This window comes from Coffea arabica, chromosome 9e, assembly GCF_036785885.1.
Source record: "Coffea arabica cultivar ET-39 chromosome 9e, Coffea Arabica ET-39 HiFi, whole genome shotgun sequence".
Lineage (NCBI taxonomy): Eukaryota > Viridiplantae > Streptophyta > Magnoliopsida > Gentianales > Rubiaceae > Coffea > Coffea arabica.
This window is the reverse complement of record NC_092327.1, coordinates 41132899-41155934: the sequence shown is the minus strand read 5'-3', so window position 1 is coordinate 41155934 and position 23036 is coordinate 41132899. Positions and strand designations below refer to the sequence as shown.

Genomic DNA, 23036 nt, shown 5'->3' with positions numbered 1-23036 from the left:
CACCCAATTCTTACAGGACAAAGAAAAACACGATCAAATGCTTGCAACTCGTACCAATCAAGCACAAAGTAGCGGATGGAGGCCTCTCCAAAACGATTTCAGTAGATGATAAAAACATCAAAATACAAATCTAAACAAAAATGCAAAACCAAAATTGAAGTTCGATGGATGCTATCTGATTATCTGATCGGTAACTAAATAACTAAAAAAAAAAAAATATGCGTTAGCTCCTAAACAAGAGCTCAAAATAATAGACCGAGAAGGTGAAAAATCATTGCTGCCGCTGGACCTTCCCAACAGAATGCAAATATACTGAGACAGAAACAACACTGCAAGCACAGGAAATTCATTAGTAATGCTCGCAATGCAAGTGAATTGCATAAGTTGAATCAGAATCCAGAGAAAAAATGCAAGTGAATTGCATAGGTGGAATCAGGATCTTACATGGAACCAAGAAAGAATGCAAGGGAGAGATGAAATCCAAATAAAAATACAGACACAATTGCTGTTAGCAGCATTGCAACTGAAGTAGCATAAACCTGCCAAAGATATGTCAGAAATCATAAAACGGAAATCAAATATATTCAATGTAGATACAGAGGCTAGGTATGATTTGAAATATGTTTAAACAGTCCGCTTGTAAACTTTCAAGACTTGGCCAGCAGCAGCATCAAACAGACTAATGATCCTGATGCCAAGCAGTATGGGAAATGCCCTTCCTAGAAGAACTCGAGACTTTCCAGTGTAAAGCTTCCATGATTGATCGGATAGACACATTACTATTAACACACAGGCATACTAAGCAATACAAATGGCCTTGTTACGTTAACATTTTCCTCTATAGGTTGTAGTTTTTCCATCAATTAAAAGACTGGGTATGCTTTTAAATGACAGAACGAAACAAGATTTCTGCAGGTCATGCATAAATACTCATCCTGATCTCAGACAACTGACTCAATTGAGATGAAATTTATTCTCAAAATCTCCATTCCAAATGTTTATTGTCAAGCACCAGAAAGAACTTGACTTCGCAGGAAAACAAAGCATATTCTGGTAAACACCCATCACAAATTTATGTTTCCCCTAATGCAGACATAACTGTGTTTCATTCTTCAACCAAGATTTTCGTCCCAGCAAATTACCTCCAACATAATTCATATAAAAGCACATCCTTGGCAAACATACTCATATGCAATTTCCAAGAAAAATATATTGTGCAATTCAGTTATCTACCTTCACGATGTTGTCCGCATATTTCATGACCATTGACACAGCAATTCCACTACATGGTAAATAGTCAATTAGTGAATGGTACACATACGTAATCAAACAATTAAATATAGCAGAAGTTAATTATAAATAAAAACAGAAGAAGATGAACTTCTGAACATTGAAAATGACCTGCTTCAAAATTCATGAACTGTATCAGGTCATATAAAAACTTGGTGAATTTAAAAAGCAGCCATCATTGTCCACAACAAACAATTTTCAATCTTACACTCCGTGCCCCCAACTTGTCCATTAAATGCTCAAGAACAACAGGCTTAAGCACTATTCTCAGTTTGACTTGTAGAAGAAGAGGATTACAAAACATTATTATACATTGACGAAGAAAACAAATCCTAGGTAACAAATATAGAAGGCCAAGACAAAGTAAATCATTGCTTCTGATCAAAAACTAAAAACAGAAACAGAATGCCAAAAGTTTATGGTTATGTTAAGTCTACGATGACATTAGTTTCCTTTTCCAGAATCAGATGCCCACCTATTCAAGCCTATGCAGACATATCTAAGCAAGCAATTACTTTTAGCTGGCAAGCGATTCGGTTACCAAAACAAACATAACCCATTAAAATGCAGAAAAAGTTCAGCCAACAAAAACCTCTATTTTCTAAACTACTATTTCATCCTACACTCCCTAATTGTTTACATCATACACAACAACAACATACATCAATAAAGTCCAGAGAAAGTTTAGAGCAATGTGAGATACCTGAGTGCATGGTTGAGAATCATGAGAACTGTAATTAATGAATATCCATGAAAGAATCCCCTGTAAAAGAGGCACAAGGAGAAACACGAATTATTAATGTAATTATAAAAGACATTTATGTACAATGTCCTCAAAAGTCAAATATCCAGTGATTATTACATATTAAAACCACTTCTTACTTTTACATTATAAAAAACAAAAGCCCTTACTTTTTGAGATGCACCATTTCCACTAAACAAAAGATGCACAATTTTTTTCTTCTGAAGGAAAACTTATGAATTCCAAATATCCAAACAAGAGAAGAGCCATCTATTTTCAATGATGAGGATGCTCTTTTTCAATATGATTATGCTTCCAAGTTACATAAATAATACCATATCTACTCATCAGGCATTCACTAAGTGAACATCAAGGTAAAAGATGAGAAATGCAGAACAACGGACAATACTTGTTAGCCACTGCATCAAAATCTTGAACCAGTATTGCAATAGCATTGAAGACCATTCCAAAGACATACAACCAGAAGTTCTGCACATTGATGTTCCTTGAAGGTCGTTTTTTAATGATAGCCTGCAAGAAATTCAAACTTATAAGGTAAACTCCACTCCCTTGTTTTGGTTTTGATTATTCTTGCCAGGCACTTAGAAATCTTCAGAAATTGATCATTTACTAGAATCAATCCCCTCATGCAAATGATAAACTGTTTCAAATAAGCAAAAGTACAGTTTGAAAGAACCATTTAGCACCCCCCCAAAAAAAATGCCAGCAACACTACCTCTGTGTACACTCCAGCAAAACCACTAAGAAGAGCCATAACCTGAAAAGAGCCATTCATGGTCATATTACAAAGCATGAAAATTTTAGTAAGCTTTTCATCCTTTAGTTGAATCCTGGTGTTCAATAACAGCAACTTACAATGGCCATGAGCCAACCTTGAAAGGGAGTTTGAAGAACATGGTCAGAGCTGCACAAACAAGGTCATACTCTAAGGAGACTGCAAATAAATAAGAACAATTCGATTTACTCCAAAACAGAAAAAGGAGAACAGTAGTAGAGCAAAATGAGAAAGCAAAAGACATTTATCTCTTCCTACTGGCTATTGGCACTTACCTAGGATTAAGTTGTGCAGTTGTGCACCCAGCACACAATAAGACAAAAGCAGCCCACTGAATCTCACTTAGCCTGAATAAATCAATGAAGATTACTGATCAAAGAAATCCCAGAATCCGGTCAAATTACATAACTTATGTGACAAAAGGAAAAAGGAAAAAAGAAGAACTCTGGTTCAACTACTCCCTAATAAAAAGAAGTTAAATCACCAGAGACATGCATAGAAGACATCATTAAGAGGTCAACAAAATATCTTGTGAACTTTGTTCCAGAACTCATTTGCTAAGGTTTTTCCATTTCCCCCATCAATATTCACAAGGTCCCCAGATATGTCAATAGAAGGGGGAAAAAACAAATAAAAAAATAATGCATTTTCATGTTCTCAGCAACAGCCTGTACAAATTTAGGTTTAGGATAATCTTAACTTGTTCCAGAACACGTTTGCTGAGTTTCTTCATTGCAACACAGATATTCATAAGTCCAGCTAATATGTCCATGGTAAAAAAACAATCACATGGACAAACCAAAAGATGACGCTTTTCAGTCTCCTGAGGTATTGCTATCCATACTTTCCCCATGAAAACTTTCAACACTTTCTATCTCCAAAGTGATGGAAGGACTTACTTTTTCTTCAGAATAATTCGATACAATACACCGGTGCTGATAATGTTAAAATTCTTCAATATCTGATATCCCGGAGCATCAACATATGCAAAGATGTAATACTGCAAGACAGATTCATGTTTAAGCAAAAGAACATCCAAGAGCCACAAAGCCAAACCTATAAGAAAAAATTATTGAAAAAAAAACCTGCCTGTAATAAATTCTTGATGAGGTAAAGAGCAGCAGGAATAGGGTAAACACTAACTTCATCCAGCGTTGTACTCAACCTAATCGCGGAAGAGTAAACACGATGATGACAGACAAACAATGTATTCATTAAATTACAAATGTAAATCAGAACAAACAGCATAAGATTAACAAAGTTCAAACACAACAACAAGATGTCGTATATTTAATTTAGAACAAATGAAAAAAAAAACAAAGGAATTCACTTACATAAGACTCATACAGAAGGAAGCCAGTAAACCCGTGCACTTGATAGGAATTTCTAAACTATTTATAAAAATAAAAGTCAAAAAGTTTTGATTACTGAATTTTTCTCTAGATGGAAAGTCACGAGACTTGCATTCAGAAGATCATTTAACAGTGCAGAAACAGAAATTTTAAGAGATTTAACCCTTCCATAATTGCTATTCCCCGAAAGCCAAGTTTAGGGTATCAAAAACTTATAAACTTGCACATTCACTTATGTGGTTGTTATTTGATCCCTCCAAGCCAAGCTGCTCAGTTTTGCATGGGGCAATTACAAATTCTAGAAGGAAAAGGAACATGCTGATGTATATCGACCACACATGGTACATCAAAAGGAAGTCAGGGAAAAAGAAACCTGTTATCATCAGTAACACCTTCATTTCTCCAGATTCTTGCCAAGGCTGCAAGTGAAAATGCACACTTTAAGGCCTCTACCTAATTGGAAAAGAAAAAAGGAAGAAATTTAGGTAGAATTCTGAAATTCTTTCCCAGCACATAAGGTAAAAGAAATGAATACCAAAAAAAAAAAGAAAAGGCAAGCACGAAAAAGGCTGAATTATTTTCATGGGTTAGTGACAGGATAGTAGATGCCTTATAGTTTCCTCACCAGAAAATTGGCAGTGGTAACACTGTACTCATACTTTCCAGCTCTTTTGGACCAGACAATGAGTATAGCTTGTGAACTCGTAAGGACAGTCAACGCAAGTGTTACAATTGACCTAATATAATCATCAGTGAGAAAATGGGAAGACTTCAAATTGCGGGTACAACAAGAAAAGAAAAAAAGAAGATCAGGCGAGCTACTGACTTGCGTTTCCACTTTGATAGTTCGCCGGAGCCTGTTTAAATCAATAGAGGAATTATTGATTGAATTATTAGAAAAGAAAACAATAGAGGCCGAAACAAAAGAGAGTGCGAGGCATTGAAACTTGTGGACAAAGGGAGGGAGGAAGTGGGGAAGAAATTTGACCAGTAGAGATAGAATCGGATTTGGAACCACGCAAGCTCTCTTCATCATTGTTGTGAGAATGAACTTCCTCTCCAGCTTTGTCCTGATGGTAAAATTATAGTAATCGGTTACTACGCGAGCGGAAGGAAGGAATAATCAATCAGGAAGTAAAAATGATAAGAAGAAGCATATTTGGGAGAGAAGAGAGGTAAAATCCGAAAGTTGAAGAAGCTGAATCACGAGTAAAACGAAGACAGACTAATGATAATGCTGGATGATCGAAGAACTAATCGACTAGAAAATAAAAATAAATCAAGAAAGGAATCGACAAACAAAAATTGGGGAAACCGAAAGCAACGAAAGAAATGTCAATCGAGTGAATGGCGATGGAAATTAGGGTTTTGTTTCTATAGTTAATTCTTTTGGTTGGGGATGCCCAAACCTGCAGATCCTTGATTCTTCTGTATTCCATTTGCTAAATATCCAGCAGCATAACGGGTCCGGGCATCAGAGACGTGAATGTATGGAATCGACGATTGTCTGCCGTCGTCCACCAATTTATTTCTCAAGACAGAGTAGTAATTTTCACTCAAATCAAATCCCCTAGTGGCCACAGCAGCAGCGGCAGATCCTTAATCCTTTCTTTTCTTTCCGAAATTACCACCTTCACTCTCCTCTTTCTTTTTTTTTTTCTTCTTTTTTTAAGTATAATAATAGCAGAAGATGACCCAGCAGCAATTGTGTAACACTAACGCCAATGCTACTACTTTCTTTTGTGTTTGGATCGTAAATTATTTGAGATATTTTTACTGGAGCACTTTTTGTGATGTGATATATGTGAGATAAAAAGATAATTGAAAAGATAAAAAGATTTATTAAAAATTATAATGGTAATGTAAGTAAATATATTTGAGCAAATAATCTCCTGTCCAAACACACTTACATGTTAACCTTTTTTCAAAAAATAAATAAATAAATAAATTCTCTAAATTTTAACTAGTAGCAGTATAATTTTACTGAATTTTAAACTAGCATATGAATATTTACTCATTTCTAGCTGTAGAGTGTTTGGGCATTTCGTTACTTGAAAACATTTTTTTACCATTATTTAAATATATTTTTTAGATTAATTTTTTATACACTGATAGCATATATATTTTTATCATTAGATATATGACACATAATTCAAATTTGAATTTAAAACTTAAATATTGCATATATGTCGTATATCCAATTATAATAATACATCGTCAGTATATATAAGATTTACTCATAATTTTTAACTATTTTTTAATTTTACATGCACTAAACTAACATACTATAATAAATAATTTTTTTCAAATAATAATTAGTTACTTTTTAAAATGGAGGGCATCCATCTTGTTTGGCGTAATAAAAAGTTGTTAGAATGAAGGTTTAATTCCAATAAGCTCCCTTAAATTCATCTCTTTTTTCACCTTGGCCCTTCAAGGTTCACATAATTAGGGGGGATAAACTGTATAATATAATTATGGTAATTTAAAGTGAAAAATGAAGCAAACTTTTTTTTCAGCCCCCATGAGGTTGGTCCAACGGTAATAGCGATCCTTAGAGACATAGAGGTCCCGAGTTCGAAACTGCTCCCTGCCACCTTGTGACTCGCTTAGACTAACGTTGATGAGGTTGAGACGTTGTCCCCGATTTAATGTGCCGGCTCGGATCCATAGGACTCGGATCAGATCAGGGCATGGTCTGGATTATCAAAAAAAATGCTTTTTTTTTTGGAGTGGGAAGTGGCGGTGTTAACGTGTTTTTAAAAATAAAAAAACAAAAATAAGAACGAAAAGTTAAAGTCAGGGGTGACCCACGCCAGCATCTAACATCCTAAAAACCGCGAATAAAAACAGGCTGGATGACCGCTGTGACTGCTACAGCTCACCGCCCTTTTTGTTTATCGATCGATCGATCGATCCTCTTGTTTTTGAGTCGTGTTGTGTTGTGTACTTGTGCTCTCTCTCTCTGTGTTGTATTATTTGTTGTGTTTCAAGAATAGACTCGATTTTGCTGTGGCGTAGCTATAGTTGTCCAGGTTTTTTCCGGGCCGAAACCCAGATCTTAGTTTTGGTCGGTGGCAACAGCAGCAGCTAAAGCTTAAGGTTTGGAGTAGCTAAGGAGGGAATCAAGATGGGATCTCTATTTCAAAGCTTTCAACAGAACAAGCAGCGGCAGCAGGGCCTTCCTCTGTCACACCGCCCCGCAGACTCCAACGTCGTTAAATATACCAAGCACAACCGCAATAGTAGCAGCAGTAATAATGAAGTACAAAGTGAAAGTGGGCCATTGAGTGGCGGAGGCGGCATTCGCAAGAGACTCTCCTCCCTGTCCCTCAAGATGCAGATGCAGCTACAACCGTCGTCGTCCGCCATGATGATGATGATCTCCTCCTCCTCCTCCTCCTCTCATCGCTGGTCGTCATCATGGGCCGGGGCATTTCGCCGATCCAAATCTACGTCCTCCATGGGCACAGCAGATCATCATCAGTATGGAGGAGGAGGAGGGGATTCCATAATAAGGAAATGGTGGGAGTGGGGATGGGGGTGGATCTTGTCCAGGAAGCCCACCTTCGCAAAAGATCTGGAGATGAACGAGGCAGAAAGTGCTGCCCTGGGTCGGCAGAGCAAGGGCAGCTGGAGGCACATCTTCTACAAGGTCAAGTCTGAACTGGGAAAGCTCGTAGGTTCTTCCGACAACGCGGGGCTTCCTCAAACCATCCGTTACGGTTCCTCCTCCAAGAATTTCGACCGGGTCCCACTTACAACCACCCAGTACTAGTAAGTAGTACGAGTTCAGTATATGGAAACTAAACTAAGCTGCTGCATTTTGCATTTGCCTATTGTATTGCTCCATTCCTCCCCAAAATCAAGAAAGCCATCCATCCGCCGCCGTCACCCCACCTCCTCCACTCCAAGCTGAATGAAAGATATTTTTCTCTGGTTTGCCATCGGAAGTTTTCGATTCATTTGCTGCTGCAACTACTACTGTCTGCCTGCTATAAAGTATGTAAGTACAATTTGTTGGTAATTGATGGTTTTGGAATGGGGTGCTGATCAGGGATATATGGATGAGGGCAACACTACTACATACGTTGTGATTATTCATTCCATTTTGTTATTTGTAACTTTCGTCACTGGTGGCGATGATCATTTGTTTATTTCATCCAAGATTTTCTTTACTTGATGTTCCACCTCCATCTCCATCTCTCTGTCTGTGGTGATTCTCTCAGTTTTTTGGTGGTTAACCGCCAGTTTCATTACTACTACTAGTATTTACCGATCAATGTTGCTGCTCGCTTTACGTTTCTTTTCTGGCTGGCGCTCTCTCTCTCTCTGCCTCTGGCTGCCACGTTATTTTACTTATGAGATGGACATGGACTGGATGATTCCTTGCGCGCCAGACGTGGGAGTGGAATGTGGAGAGGGAGCGTAAAATATACATACATAGTAACTACGAGTTTATTGCCAAAATAACTCTTCTGTTTTTTTGAAGAAACATATATCGAAGAAACATATATCGAGTAATCTAATTTTAAAATTTATTATCTTTATAATTCTTTTTTTCCGTATAGTTTCCATGTGTGAGAGGATAGAGACAGAGGCACATTCTATCTCTCTTTTCTAACTAATATCTTTCCTAATTCTCTCTCCGAACTTTCCCTTTTTTTTTCTTTATTATTTTGTGTCCTTTTGTTATTTTTTCTTGTTAAATGTAATTGTTAAAAACCAATATTTATATTAACAACATCTAAAATTTCATTATCATTCTTGATATTGTATCTGTAGATGAAAATATTCTTTTCAAATTGATAATTTCAAGGTAAATGAAGATTATTCTCTTGTCTTTTCTATTGTGCAGTTTTTAGAACATTCCTATGGCCTTCAAAAAATTTTGAATACTAATTGCTTTGACAAATGATTTCTCACACCGTGTGTTTTATAAAATGTCTAAGAGGAAAACTACGTAGCAACATAAATTCATACTCAATATAAGCATGTTCATTTGTAGTGCCTCTCTATCACATAATCAAATAATCTCGTATATTTAAAGTATTTTTGCACATTTATTCAACATCAATTAATGGCTTGTGTTACTTATGAGAAACTTTAGCATTATCTTAATTGCAATAGTTTGATTACTTTTTGTAAAAGTTCTTTTTAAGGAGTAGGAAGCATAACATAAACAAATATGATAGCCTTGAAGTTTTGTAACTTTTTCTTGTTATTGCTTATAATGTTCATTGCAATTTTTGTGTTTTGCAAGTTTATTTTTGAAAAAATATATGCAATAAGTTGGATACATTTAAAAAAAAAATTGCAGAGAGCAATAATAGCAAGGTCAATAATGGTAAATTTTATTTTAAATAATTATAAGGAAATTATCAAAGTTATGCAAATTTCTTGTGCCTCTATAATGAAATAGTTTAAATTTTTAGTTTTTATTGGAAACTATAAACTAGATTAAAGCTTTCCTTTCTTGTTATTTTACATGGCAATCAGGGTAATTAGGTGGCAACAATAACATCGATTTGGGAATAAAATTTGAAAGTGAATCACATTGGAAATATTTTAAAAAAAAAGTGTTATTTTGGCAAAAAAAACTCTAGTAACTAGTATTACTATGAGGCGACTTAAGACTTGGGGGTGGCCGCGAGACGGTTGTGTCGGTGCCCCCCACAAATGCTCGTGACGGTGATGCAAATCTCTTGTATCCTCCAAACTTCTGTTGAATTAGCTAAAACCAAATAGGCGAAGGCGGGGTGCCCGACAAATAACATATAGTATTATAACTAACCTATGAGGAGAAGGCGGGCCGCCCAACAAATAATTTAGTACTATTGTGGTGACAAAAGCACATGGCTCTATTACCCAATTATTCAGCATTCCCGCCCTTCCCCTCTCCGTCCGGAGCACTGGGGTGGTTATTATATCTTGGCGGCGAGGTGCCACCGACCACGACCACGACCAACGCTTCCTAAAGTGAAAAAAGAACACCCCATATACAGCTGCTTTTTGCTTCCCACCGTTAGGGGCGGTCCCGTCACGATTGGGTTGACCCAATTCGCATAGAATAGTCATTTTGTGACCGTATTTGCTTCACCTATCATTGGGTACCCGTTAAATAAAGTCACGCCAACGAATGCTCATCTCACCTGCTTATCACTTATTTTTTTTTAAAAATTATTTATATTAATTTAATTTTATATTTTATATATGTGATTAAAACTTAATAAAGATTTTTTCTCAAAAAAGAGTCTCAGAAACAAATATACTAAGAGAATACAAGAAATGGAATAAAATTAAAATATAACTGCATCTTAACCCATCAACAGTTTAGAGGGGCAAAGTGTAATTGTAAGAGGTAAGTACGCATATTTGGAGTTCAGGTGGGCAAAGTACTTGCCACTAGCCCTTCACTTTCAACCTACTTCAAGCAACAACTTGAGAACAACGCAAGGCTAAAAACGTAAGATGTGAGCTAACAGCAACAATAGAGAGTTCCGCGCAAACAAAATTAAGGTAAATTAAGTGAAGAAAAATAGGAAAGCATTATTGTAAATATTGGATAGGAATTTTTTCTTTTAAATATTATTTAACTTGCATTGTAAATTTATTAATTTTATTATATTTTTAATTATCACTTATTATCTCATATTCACCACCGTATATATTATATATAAAGAAAAAGAGTGGTACACTATTATTATTTTTTAAAATTAAAAACGGGAACAGAAGAAAGTAGTGACGGATTCTCCTTTTATCTTCTTGCGTCTGGTTACTGTTAGTGGTCGGAAATGGTTGGACGGTGATGGAGAGTGCTTCCGAGATTGGAGTGGAGATACCGGACTTGGTGTGACTTAGCTGCTCTGGGCTGCGGCCGGTGTACATAGTACTACTAGAACTACCACTTCCTTTGTTATGGTATGGCTTTAAGCGCTAACACAGCTGTCTTCGGGCACCTCCGCATAGCATTCAATGCTTCTCTCAAAAATTGTCCCTCTTCTTCCCCAAATCCTCGTCAGACCCTTTTTATCCACCGCAGGCATCACTCCTCCAACGCCACCTGTAGATTTCCACGCGTCAAATTCTTCGCTGTGCCTGCAAATGCCAAGACCGCCATCACGGAGGAAACACCCCAGTCTCACTATGTTCACCCCTCAACATCCACCAGTGAGTGCTTCCCTTTTCTTTTAATACACACACACGCGCACACTTTTGAACTTTTTGAAGGATCTGTTTCCAGGCCATCTCAATTAATAATACTACTGGCAGTAGTAGCATCTGATGCGAAAAACAAAACTTGTACTGCTATTTGGGACCAAATTCTTCAGGTTGGGCAGAATTTGCGGAGAAGGTTTCCGGCGAATGGGATGGATATGGAGCAGACTTTAGCAAGGATGGGGAACCCATGGAATTGCCCGAATCAGTAGTCCCCCAAGCCTACAGGGACTGGGAGGTGAAGGTTTTCGACTGGCAAACTCAGTGCCCCACTCTGGCTCACCCAACTCATTTTCAACTCACGTACAAGTTGATCAGGCTACTTCCCACCGTTGGTTGCGAAGCTGATGCTGCCACCACATATAGCCTTCTTCAGAGGAACATTAATCTTCTTCTTGCTAATGCTGCTGCTGCCAGTCCGGCAGCCGCCACCGCCTTTGCTTATCAATCCAATGGATGTTACGTTGCTGTTTGGCCCAAGGAGAATGGCGGATCACTCGTGCAGCTGGAGTTGGAGCATTGCCTGATTCACCCTCGAGACGGGGAATCCCGGGTGCGAATAATTCAGGCTGTCCGGATAAAACAGCAACCACCGGCAGAAGATGGTGACGACCAAGGAGAGCCGATGAACATGATGCAATTGGAGGGAATCCAGGTATTCTGCGAGCAGTGGTATGGTCCCTTCAGAAATGGGGAGCAGCTGGGTGGTTGTGCCATACGAGACTCTGCATTTGCTTCTACTCCTGCCTTGACCAGTTGTCAAGTCACAGGCGTATGGCAAGGCCTCCCGGCAACTGCCACCTTCCAACCGGAGGAGGAGGTTAGATTAATTTTGCTACTGACTCTTGCTGGCTGGTATCTGTGTATGTGTCTGTAGCTTTCGTTTCAGTTTTCAAGCAGATGACATTCTTATTAGCATCTGTTATGCTGTGTCAGAGGGTGAATTTCCGAGAACTTGTGGTGGATGATGATGACAGTGTGCCTTTGTCGGTGTCGAGAGACGGCAGTAGCCTCATTCTGCTACCAAAGCAACTCTGGTGTTCATCAAATCAAGAAGAGGAGCAAGGAGAGACTTGGTTCCAAGTTGGATGGCTGTTGGACCGGGGACTCGCAATCACCTCCAAATGCTCCTTTTCGGCTGATGCAAGGTTGAAGGCAAGTCCCAGTAATCTCATTTCCTCTTTTATCCTATCCTTACTAGTACTTGTCCGATTACTTATTAGCACCGCCCCTCCCTGCAAGTTATACTCTTTACTTTCTTTCTTGTGTAGGAAGTTGTAATAGCATGCGAAACTGCCAAGGAGTTGATGACAAACTGACATCAGGACCTGCAACCTCTAATTGGCACAGCGTCAAAGAAAAAAAGAAAAGCCCTCCGAATTGAAGCATCCGTCTTCAATTAGACATAATAGGAAAAATACTTTACAGTTCACTTGCGCCTTTGTTATTCTTACCATGCGCGCAGGGCAGAACTGGTTCAGCTTCTGGTACGGTCATACTACAACATCATCCAGTGTCAACCATCAGGTCTCCGTGTCGCGTAAACGGCATTCCTTCTTGCCCGTCGCAGTATATTATTCTTCTCCGTGTAAACAGCTTCTGGTACTTCTTCACTGTCTATATTATTCTTGCACCCTAAATATATTTTTCAATTTATTATTTTATATTTTTAATTAATTTTTTATCTCACATACATTACATCATAAAAAATATTATAATAACTATTTCAAATAATACTTTATCCAAACACTCCCACTAATTTTTCTTCATCAATTAACACGTGAATAGAACTTGTTACGCATATATAGATTCCACGCTTATTTTATTCGATTCTGAGAGTGGAAAAAGCTCCCCGTTCTATTGCTGTCCATGTGAAGCACAAAAACATCTACGAAAACAACACACCTCAAAATTGGAATTGAGAAAACTAGAAGAAAAATTTTCAGAGTTTGGAGCCATTTCTGTCGATTACAAAACCAAGCCAAGTACATAATCTAAAAAATGGGAAAAAACAAATCTAGATGAGATGCCTGCACATCAACCTCCTCCAAGAAGAATAAGCACAAAGTTTTTATTTTTCCCCCTTCAGTACACCGGCATAAATTAGCAGCGGAAAGCAGCTGAACTAGCCCAATAACCAAAGTATCTCCCATGCTTACAACATTCTCCCCAGATCAACAGTTGCATCATGGCGGGGCAACAAGGATCAAGCTCCAGACTTCATCTTTGACAATCCAAATCTCACGCTGCGCGATCAAGCAGTGGATCAAGACTTTACACATTGAGCTCAACATCTTTACCTCCTTGGCTCGCATAAGGAGAATATTAGAACAAACAACAGGTGTAATTGCTCAAAAACAGAATTGCGGGCAAGTGTCCTATGATCTACCTGTATAATTACATTGACTACCAAGGATGCCCTTACAGCTTCCTGATCTTTCGTTCTTCCATAACAGTAGAGAATAGGACACTGCAAAGACACAAGTTTGACTAGAAGTAATGAATGAGGTGTCTGATTATAGTAACTAATGATCAAGGAGCTCCTGCAGCATCTCTCATGCTAATATTGAGACTGTTTCGCATTGTTCGTCTTCCAATGCCTGCATTGCCTTTTTGCATCATAGCAACAAATTCCCCATAATCAATCCTTCCATCCTGAAATTGTATACAAGCTTAAGCACAGTAATTGTACATATTACAACAAAATAAAAAGGAAGAATAAGGACAAAAACAGATTATTTAAACCACAATTAGACTGACAGGAGAGATTACGTTGGTAATTCTTACAAAATGGGGAAGGAAGGGGCCCAGCTAATCAAACTAAATACCCCAAATTTCTGGGATTTATCTCACTGGGGGAAGAAGATGGAAGGAAGGCAGGCTCAAATGCTTATTCACTTTTGACCTCGATTATCTTGCCATGTACATACTAAATACTTATATACCCTAGGAACAACAAAATAATTTCCATACGAATAAGTTAAGGGAAAGTAATGGTGCTACCAGCAACATAAATTCATCCTTTTTTTCATCTGTCAAATTTTCTTCCTTCTCTACCAAACATAGCATGAATGTCTCTCGCTTAACTAATCATATTGCTCTTGCCAGTAAGGAAGAGAATGGAGACAAGAGGGAAAGATTTTGTTGAACAAAAGGCTTCATAATTCCACCAGTCATTCCCCACATGACACTAGAGATGCCAGGAGTGCCAAACTTTTGTGTCCAAGATGTAAACTTGTTACAAGTTAGTCAAAGATTAGCATAGCCAACTGTGGAAGGTAACTTTAAATGAATAACTAACACTGTTAGCACCCTTAGTTCTAAACTACAAGCAATTTATAAACTGAACAATGAGATCCACATTCTCTCCCCAAGTATCAAACTTACATTATCTTGATCAACTTCTCTGATAATATCTTCAAGGAAAACATCTGTCATATTATGTTCGGCACAAGCTTGCTGGAGTTCATCAACTGTAATATAACCACTTCCATCCTTATCAAAATATTGAAAGGCTGCCATGAGATGTTCCTCGCGTTCTAATTTGTTAAGGTGAATTGTTGCTGCAATAAATTCTCCATAGTCGATGGTCCCACTGTTATCCACATCAGCCTGCAAAGTAGAGATTTCTTTTTTAATATTCAATGTGAGCATATACTAGCATGACTATAATCCAAATAATAGATATTAGTTCACTAGTGATAGATGAGGAATACACTATTACTAGTTAACTTTCCTAAGAACTTTCCTAGGAATACACTAAGAATTTTAAAATGCTAAAAATATGAATCCCGGCCACAAGAAGCATGAATTTCCCAAATAAAATGGTCTAAAAGTTACACCAGGGGATAGAAAAAGTTACATTATTTGCTATACGTTTCAGCAGTTGTGTTGCTGACTGCACTTGCACAAATACATAAAGCACAAGAAGAATTTATAAACCTACATTCAAAATCCATATTTCATGACTCACATCATGGATTCTTACAAGGATAAATATTACCATTCAACAAAACATATGGATTCCAAGCTTCATAATTCATTAGACCACAGATTAGAAACTTCCTATGATCATTAAGTATGGTTAAATCTTTTTCTTCATCTCAGCAGGTTCCTAGCAAAGATCCCAGATAAAAAAAGGAACAATGAAATGAAATAATTTGTCCACTCCACAAATCGAGCACAGGTATAGAACATAATACACGCTGGGGAACAGCTTCTCACCGCATCCATGAGGTCACGTATTTCTATATCTTTCAAGGTAGATCCATATTTTCTCAGTCCAGCTTTAAGTTCATCAAATGTGATCGCACCACTGTTATCAGTATCCATTGCCCTGAACATCTCTCTTAAGCCAGCAATCTCCTCTTCAGACAGGCTTTCTGCTATCACCTGGGAATAAATAAAGCAGATGTAGATTAAATTAACCAGAATGCCTCTACAGTTGCCCACCATGGCTGGGGAACAGAGACAGAGAGAGAGAGCACGCTATTGCAAGCTGTTTTTAACAGTTGGCTGGTCATACAAATATAACTTGTTTTTATGTGGACATTATGATGTTTCTTGCAAAGATATGGTTCTGTACTGCTCTGAGATAACAAATCAATGATTTTCCAAGTACGAATAAATGCATTTGACATTGCAAGATTACTGGGTCAACATCTATATCATGAAACAACTTTAATGCACATGAATTATTTTAAAAATTCATGCAAAGATTGTAACACGAAAGAAATAAAAAATTGCTATTGTTTCTGAGGTAGGCCCTTTCGCACAGAGAAAGCAAAAATTGCACTGTAGGCAAGAAAACATTTACAAGGCCACAGTCCAAGAGATGCTGTTTATATACTACATACCCGCAAAGCCATCTTCTTCAATTTATTCATTGCAGAAAAATTCTTAAGACGAGAAAGTACAGCAGGATCTAGAGCTCTATCAGGAGCAACGCCGTTTTCACATATCCAAGGATGACCTATCAACATTAAGGTAAAGGCATAAGAATCACATAAACATTTCAGTAACTTGTATTATCACCAGACACCCAAAGGTTAGTTACGCGAAGTAGAATAGGTACAACAAAAAATACTACTAGCACTATCATTTGTATGAATACACATATATGTAGATGAAACATATAGAAAAAGGCACAGCAATGCTTTTTGCCAAAGGCACCACACATGCTTCAAAAGAATGTTAACCGCTAAAAACTTTAACCACGACAAAATTAATCTAATGCCTGAAGCCACATTTTAGTATCTAGAGTGCACACATCAAGCGCATACTTCAATCTCTTCAATCAAGCATATTTAGTACAGAAGGCAACCAATTACATCAACTGAACTATACAGGGAGTTAAGCCAACTGCAGACAATATTGATACCTAATGCAATCCAATGGAATATGCGTATTCATCATGTCAAACAAGTAGTCTTGGTTACAAAGTAATTGCATTGACCAAAATGCTGGACTAAGTAAAAGAACTGTGAACAGAATCATTCACATAGGACAATAAAAATAACATAAAATTGGCTGCTAACACTTCATGAATACAGACTTACATAAAACTTCATGAGCAGTTAAGCGCTCTGAAGGTCGCATGCATAACATCCTCCGGATGAGATCTTGTGCACTGTCAGATATTAATGGCCAGGGGTCCGATTCAAAATCAATGTGTCCCTTCAAAACCGCATCAAATATCCCTTGTTGTGTTTCTGCAAAATAGTAGCATGAGTTTTTACCATATAGTACAGAAATGAACACAACTGTCTAGTATGGAGCAGGAAATGATACCAGCCCAAAAGGGTGGAACACCACTAAGCAAAATGTATAGAATGACCCCTGCTGTCCAGACATCTGCTTCGGGACCATAATGCTTTAGAAGCACCTCAGGGGCAACATAATATGGGCTTCCAACCACATCAGTGAATACCTGGCCTGAAACAATTAGAGATAGACAAAAGTCAAAAGACCATATGCCTTAAAACATCCTGCAAGGTTGGTCACTTTTAATGTTATCATACAATAATCGACTCTGAAAGGAGATAGCAGGACAAAATTGGAAGAATGTCTCATAAAATTTTGTATCTTCTACTTTTGTTTTGGATGATTTAGAAATCAAGATTTCATTTACCTGGCTTGAAGAAAACTGAGAGTCCAAAATCAATGGCTTTGAGAGAGAAATCATCATCCTTGTTAATCAACAAGAAATTCTCTGGCTTTAGATCTCTATGCATCACCCCAAGTGAATGGCACGCTTCAACAACCCCTACAATAATTTTAGTTAATTGTGCTGCCTTTCTCTCACTGTAGTGTCCCCTTTGGATAATACGGTCAAACAGTTCACCTCCAGCACATAGCTCCATGACAATATGAACATACAAAGGGTCCTCATAAGCTCCCTTAATGGTAACAATATGCTTCTGGCCTGCCAAGTGGTGCATGATCTGAATCTCCCTCCTAACATCCTCAACATCTTCTTTGGAAATTAGCTTCCTCTTGGAGATTGATTTACAGGCATATTCAACACCAGCGGAAACGTCGGTGCACAAATAAGTGGTACCAAACTGGCCTTGTCCTAGTTTACGTCCTAACATGTAAAGGTCACGGATATTAGCAGTCCTGTGACCTAATACATAGTAAGCTTGATTGTTGTTGGCACGACTCATGATGGTCTCCTTCTTGGGACTAACAAGGGCGAAATTATGATTGTGGTTTTCGTTTTGGGGTTTTGGGTGGTGAGGATCCTTGGACAAATCTTGAGCAACAAGGTGTTGAGACGCTAAGGTGGTGGGAGAGAAGTTGTCAGAAGAAGAATGGTCAGAGTGAGCAGCGGTGGAGGTGGAGGAAGGGTTACGCTTGGGGTTAGAATGGTCTTCGGGAGTTGCGTAGCCCTGAAAATGCTTGCCTCCAAAAGATCCACGGCATGTATTGCCCATGAAACAATCAGAATACCCTCACCCCCACCCAAACTTGTGCCTCAGAAAAGGTATTATTACTTCTTAACTGCTGCTGTAACAGATTAGCTGTCTCCTCCTCATCCAAATGTTTGTTGTTCACTTCAAACTACAGAGACTGTAATACACGAGTAAATCACAAAAAATGAGGACGAATTCGTGACGGGAAAAATGTTGAACAATTCATTCCGTTACTCTGTGTGTGTGTGTGTGTGTGTGTTTTTTTTTTTTTTTGGGGGTTCTGTTCACAATATACAACACAAACGAAGAAAAAAGAAAATTTTAGAAAGAAGAAGTAAGGAAACAGAAAAAATATAAAAAGATACAATAAGTAGGGAGAAAAAAAATAGAGATAGAGAGAGAAGGAACAGAAGCAGACACAAGACAAGAAGAATTAAGCGAGAAATGGGAGATCGGATGAATATGCAAAAGCAAATGCGTAAAGCAAAAGAAGAGGAGGAGAACATTTCAGATTCCAAATCGACAAAAAGGACCAGCTTCAACGTTCATAATATACAAAAAAAGAGAAGCAGAAGATGGCGCGTACTTTTAACTTCTGCGCGAAAGATATCACCTGAGCTGATTGCGGAATCCCAATTCCAACGCCAGCACAGGAGAAGAGAGCTAAGAGATCTAAAAGGTCTAATATCTAATTTTCCCAATCTTATTAAAAAAAAAAAATCGGAAGGAGAAAAGAGAAGAAATAATTAAAGCAAGTACCAGCTGTGCCGGAGCAAACGTCAGACAAATCAGCTATCAGAAGTCAAGGAGAAGGATGCGAGACATAGAAGATATGCAGATTAGAGAAAGAGAGAGATTAGGAGTCAAACAAACAGACCTTTGAGGAAAGTTTAGGTCGATCGACGTATCATGTGCCGGCGGGATCACGAATGAGAGCGGAAACTACGACGACGATCGTATGAATCTGAATCACGATCATCATCAGAACCAGAAAAAATCAGGAGGACGACGACGATGATGATGGTTAATATCCTTCAGTCCCTATCATTTTCTCCATATCTTCTTTTTTTTAAAATAATAAATAAACAAGCAGAGAAATCTCACTCTACAAATAATAAAAATCTACTCGACTGCTCCATTATACATTAAGGTGCACCTGTTATTGCCTGTTTTATTTTTTCGCTTTCAGTCAGTCAAAATATATATATATGCATAAAAATATATATATATAGTTGAAATAAATAACGGGACTTACTTGCAAGCAAAGAGAACATGATGATACTGCTAGTCTACACACAACCCCTCCGTCAATATTAAACTTGTTGCTTTTCCATTGATGGCTTCTTTTATACCACTACTCCTAATCTTTTTCTGTAAAGGCACCCAATAAAAAGGTGGGACTAGGATAATTGTTAATGTCATGATAATGAATTTGGTGCTCAGTTGTTTCCAAAAGTTTGAATTCATTACATTAGGCCTTAACTTTATTCAATTGTTGACAAAAGTTTGAATTCATTAGGCCTGAGTTTATTCAATTCAAAAATGAATGATGATTTTTGAACTGTAAAGTCACTCCCCCTTCCGGTCCTTCATGTCACTGAGCTCTCCTGAGATTTTAAAAATTACATCTAACTCCCTTAATTTGATAGTTTTAGTAACAAAATCTTAAAATAATATTGACCCGATCAAATTTTTAAATGATTACTCAAAAGTACCCTTGTGTAATGAGTTTTAATTTACTTTCACATACAATTATAAGATTATCTAGTATTATTATAAGAAAAAAGGTGCCAAATTTTTTATGTTCTTGTCTACTATTTGATAAACAAATATAATAATAATTTTATTACTATAATGGGATAATTTTAATGGTATTTTATTATGAATTTAAATTTATAATATAGAAAAGAAAATGTTGAAATAATTCATTTTAGAGTTTATGAATTTTTCAAATAGTAGGATTATCATAATTTAGCAATGATTTTGGACCATTTCTTTTTAATTTATTATTAATTTTAATACCAAAAAATAAGAAACAAAGATTAGCAAAAACATTGGATTACGTATAAAGTTAACTCATCAAAAAAATCACTAGTTCTGCATTCGGTTACAAATGAAACTAGAGGTAACAGTAGTAATTCTACAACTTTATTGGCAAAAAATTTAAACAAAAGAAGAATAAGAAGGAAAAAGAATGAAAACAATATAATTTTAAAAATCAGTCTAAATATGAACACACCAATAAGGGAGTCATTTCATTAAAATATTTAAGGGTAATATTGTCATTTTAAATGACTAGAGAGGTATGCGTAATTTCTAAAATCTCGAGGGAGCTAAGTGAAATTGTCAAAAACTTCAAGGTAGGTTTCCGAAATTATCCCTACTTTTAATTCAGGCACATGATTTAGAGAAAAAAAAAAATCTTGTAACAGGTGAGAGACAAGCTTTTTATCCAGAGAGAGAGAGAGAGAGAGAGAGAGAGAGAAACAAGTTCAGAGGTAGCGTTGTCCCAGCCTCTTTCCTGCCACAATAAAATGTGTCACTTGCCCAGAAACATCCATGTCCACATTTAGATTTCATTTATGTTCGAGCGCTCACCAGCCTTGCTTTGCTAGCAGCCTTTTGTTGTTAATTATGACTCCATCGACGACAATTTTACAATCTACCCTTGAGGTTTTGGCGGTGCTCCTAACTGTTAGTATTATATCTTTGATTCGTTCAACATTATTGTTTGTACATTCAAGCCGCCTAAATCAATGTGCTGAAAGTGGAGCCAAGCAAAAAAGAGTAGGAATTCTGTCCGAGAGAGTAAAAAAAGAGTAGAACCACTAAGCAAGCTGAGTGTCCACTGAGAAAAAGAAGGGACTTAAGTCTCTCTTTAGATTGTAAGTGAGGGGTTCAAATTTCACTTGCAATAAAAAAAAAAAATCTAAGGGTGATATCAAAACGTTCTTTTGATTTAGCTACTAAAATAGAATAGGTTATATAATTAGTAACAAAAGAATAGTGACTCTATTTGTTTGGATAGAGGATTATTTGTCAAAATTTATTTGCTTACATCGAGTGTGTTTGGACAGCCAATTATTTGGCCAAATATATTTGCTGACATCACCATTACAATTTCCAATACACCTTTTTATCTTTCCAATTACTTTTTTATCTCACATACATCACATCACAAAAAGTGCTACAGTAAAAATATTTCAAATAACTTACAATCCAAACACACTCATCATCATTACAATTTTCAACACACCTATTTATCTTTCCAATTACCTTTTTATCTCACATGCATCACATCACAAAAAATGCTACAGTAAAAATATCTCAAATAATTTATAACCCAAACAGAGACACATGTGTTATAGCATATAACATCTAAATAAATAAGGGTATGAAATAGTATATTAATTTGAGTCAAGATTGAGTTTTTGACTTGCATAAATTAAAGTTAATGGATAAATGCTCCCGAGTTTTTGACCCATAGTGTGCTATGATATTTTGCTTTTTTACGAGGATCAATAATAATACTACTCTTAATAACTTTCTATTGAAAACTAAACAATACTCGAGGTCTACATAAGAAGGGTTTAGAGTTCTATAAAATTACTGATGCCCATGAAAACTCGTATTTGATGCTTTAGAGGTCTGACTATAAACAACATTTTCTAAATCAGGTGCAAACCCTGCCTGCTCAGGGAAAGAAAGAGTTGAGTTTTTTTTTATATTTTTTATCGCGCCACCCATGCGTAATCAGCAATTCTAGTTCCCTTAATCTTGTACTGGTACAACATTGTCCGTTTCAATAGAAACATGGCCCACCAACGGATGTTGGTGCAAGTGGAAGAGGTTTGCATCCCTTAACCATGGTCTCGAGTTTGAAACCCATCGGAATGAAAAAAATAACTTTGGAAGAGTTTTCTCTGCAAGGGATCCGATCCGACTCGAACAGGATTAGTCGCAGATCATAAAACGGATGCGAACATCTGGGGATTGTACCAATAAAAAAAAAAAAATCGAAGCATGGCCCCATTCAGGGCAGTCTACGGTCATTAATTCGGTCAAGGTTGGCAACCAAAATCGGACATGTCCAATTTTCACATTTCGTCGCGTCATCCAAATCTAACCCAACCAGTAATACGTTGGACTTAGTTAAAAGTTAAAACCACGTGTGTTTTGCCCAAGACAAAAGTACGGGGCTAAATCTCGTATGACATCTCAAAGACTATTAGTACAAGATTATCCACCTTTGTTTCACTTCTCCTGCAAGTTTCGTCCCATAGATATACTACTAATATAGAGCCTTAAACTTTATCCTCAAGGATTTAGCAGAGCAGGGTGCGTAATGCACTGATATGGTTCCATAGTGGTTCAATTCTCGTCGATTTTTCGTAATTTCACTTTTCTACAAAATCATGATATATAGTAGCATTTTCTCAAGACTCAAAAGTCTCAACCAACACTCCGGCCCGTTTCTTTCGCATCAAGAGACTAGATTATGCATCAACTGATTATGCACAGCACAACCTTCTCAAGGAGAAACACACTAACTTATTTTCAGAGTTAACTTCCTAGTCTTTCAAACTCTATCTAAACAATAATGTGGCATTCAAAGCTTTACGTTGATTCATATACTTTTGATTGAACAATGAGAACCTGATAATTAAAAGAAACTTATTGACATAACATATCAGCTATAACTTGAGAAGCCACCACCATGCACG

The 23036-nt window shown here is 37.1% G+C and overlaps 4 protein-coding genes across 8 annotated transcripts; 2 read left to right on the top strand and 2 right to left on the bottom strand.

The window, feature by feature from the left end:
* Positions 1–38: 38 nt before the first annotated feature.
* LOC113709773 (CMP-sialic acid transporter 2) lies at positions 39–5856 on the bottom strand. The gene is made up of 15 exons (XM_027232631.2): positions 5590–5856; positions 5169–5250; positions 5007–5037; positions 4806–4917; positions 4554–4633; positions 3918–3993; positions 3728–3828; positions 3104–3175; positions 2909–2957; positions 2769–2810; positions 2442–2563; positions 1994–2053; positions 1234–1282; positions 445–539; positions 39–329 (listed from the first exon to the last, which is right to left on the bottom strand). The coding sequence occupies exons 1-15, from the start codon at positions 5617–5619 to the stop codon at positions 272–274; spliced, it is 1059 nt and encodes a 352-aa protein (XP_027088432.1). The 5' UTR covers positions 5620–5856; the 3' UTR covers positions 39–271.
* Positions 5857–6980: 1124 nt separating this feature from the next.
* Positions 6981–8358, top strand: LOC113710499 (uncharacterized). The gene has a single exon (XM_027233545.2). The coding sequence runs from the start codon at positions 7311–7313 to the stop codon at positions 7956–7958; it is 648 nt and encodes a 215-aa protein (XP_027089346.1). The 5' UTR covers positions 6981–7310; the 3' UTR covers positions 7959–8358.
* Positions 8359–10858: 2500 nt separating this feature from the next.
* LOC113710506 (uncharacterized) lies at positions 10859–13057 on the top strand. The gene is made up of 4 exons (XM_027233554.2): positions 10859–11350; positions 11512–12218; positions 12335–12553; positions 12670–13057. The coding sequence occupies exons 1-4, from the start codon at positions 11104–11106 to the stop codon at positions 12715–12717; spliced, it is 1221 nt and encodes a 406-aa protein (XP_027089355.1). The 5' UTR covers positions 10859–11103; the 3' UTR covers positions 12718–13057.
* Positions 13058–13287: 230 nt separating this feature from the next.
* LOC113709592 (calcium-dependent protein kinase 26) lies at positions 13288–19588 on the bottom strand. 5 transcript variants are annotated; one of them, XR_003452749.2, is made up of 9 exons: positions 19190–19494; positions 17529–18469; positions 17189–17332; positions 16957–17109; positions 16255–16370; positions 15623–15790; positions 14786–15010; positions 13788–14053; positions 13288–13701 (listed from the first exon to the last, which is right to left on the bottom strand). XR_003452749.2 is itself a non-coding variant. In XM_072066125.1 (8 exons), exons 2-8 carry the CDS (start codon positions 18331–18333, stop codon positions 13931–13933), a joined length of 1734 nt encoding a protein of 577 aa, XP_071922226.1. In that variant the 5' UTR covers positions 18334–18469; positions 19568–19588; the 3' UTR covers positions 13288–13930. The 5 variants fall into 5 exon arrangements, 3 of the variants coding, with proteins under 3 accessions (XP_071922226.1, XP_027088193.1, XP_071922225.1); XR_003452750.2 differs by having other exon boundaries at positions 13288–13644; XM_072066125.1 differs by lacking the exon at positions 19190–19494 and adding an exon at positions 19568–19588 and having other exon boundaries at positions 13288–14053.
* Positions 19589–23036: the final 3448 nt, after the last annotated feature.

Excerpts from the sequence above, each read along its gene's own strand:
- LOC113709773 (XM_027232631.2), bottom strand. The coding sequence starts at position 5,619 with ATGGAATACAGAAGAATCAAGGATCTGCAG. Across the intron at positions 3,994-4,553 it reads GGTGTTACTGATGATAACAG|GTTGAGTACAACGCTGGATG; the intron begins GTTTCTTTTTCC and ends TTCCGCGATTAG. Across the intron at positions 2,054-2,441 it reads TTTGATGCAGTGGCTAACAA|GGGATTCTTTCATGGATATT; the intron begins GTATTGTCCGTT and ends CCTCTTTTACAG.
- LOC113710499 (XM_027233545.2), top strand. The coding sequence starts at position 7,311 with ATGGGATCTCTATTTCAAAGCTTTCAACAGAACAAGCAGCGGCAGCAG.
- LOC113710506 (XM_027233554.2), top strand. The coding sequence starts at position 11,104 with ATGGCTTTAAGCGCTAACACAGCTGTCTTCGGGCACCTCCGCATAGCA. Across the intron at positions 11,351-11,511 it reads TCACCCCTCAACATCCACCA|GTTGGGCAGAATTTGCGGAG; the intron begins GTGAGTGCTTCC and ends CAAATTCTTCAG. Across the intron at positions 12,219-12,334 it reads CCTTCCAACCGGAGGAGGAG|AGGGTGAATTTCCGAGAACT; the intron begins GTTAGATTAATT and ends ATGCTGTGTCAG.
- LOC113709592 (XM_072066125.1), bottom strand. The coding sequence starts at position 18,333 with ATGGGCAATACATGCCGTGGATCTTTTGGAGGCAAGCATTTTCAGGGC. Across the intron at positions 17,333-17,528 it reads CTCAGTTTTCTTCAAGCCAG|GCCAGGTATTCACTGATGTG; the intron begins GTAAATGAAATC and ends TAATTGTTTCAG. Across the intron at positions 14,054-14,785 it reads GAGAAGTTGATCAAGATAAT|GATGGAAGGATTGATTATGG; the intron begins GTAAGTTTGATA and ends ATACAATTTCAG.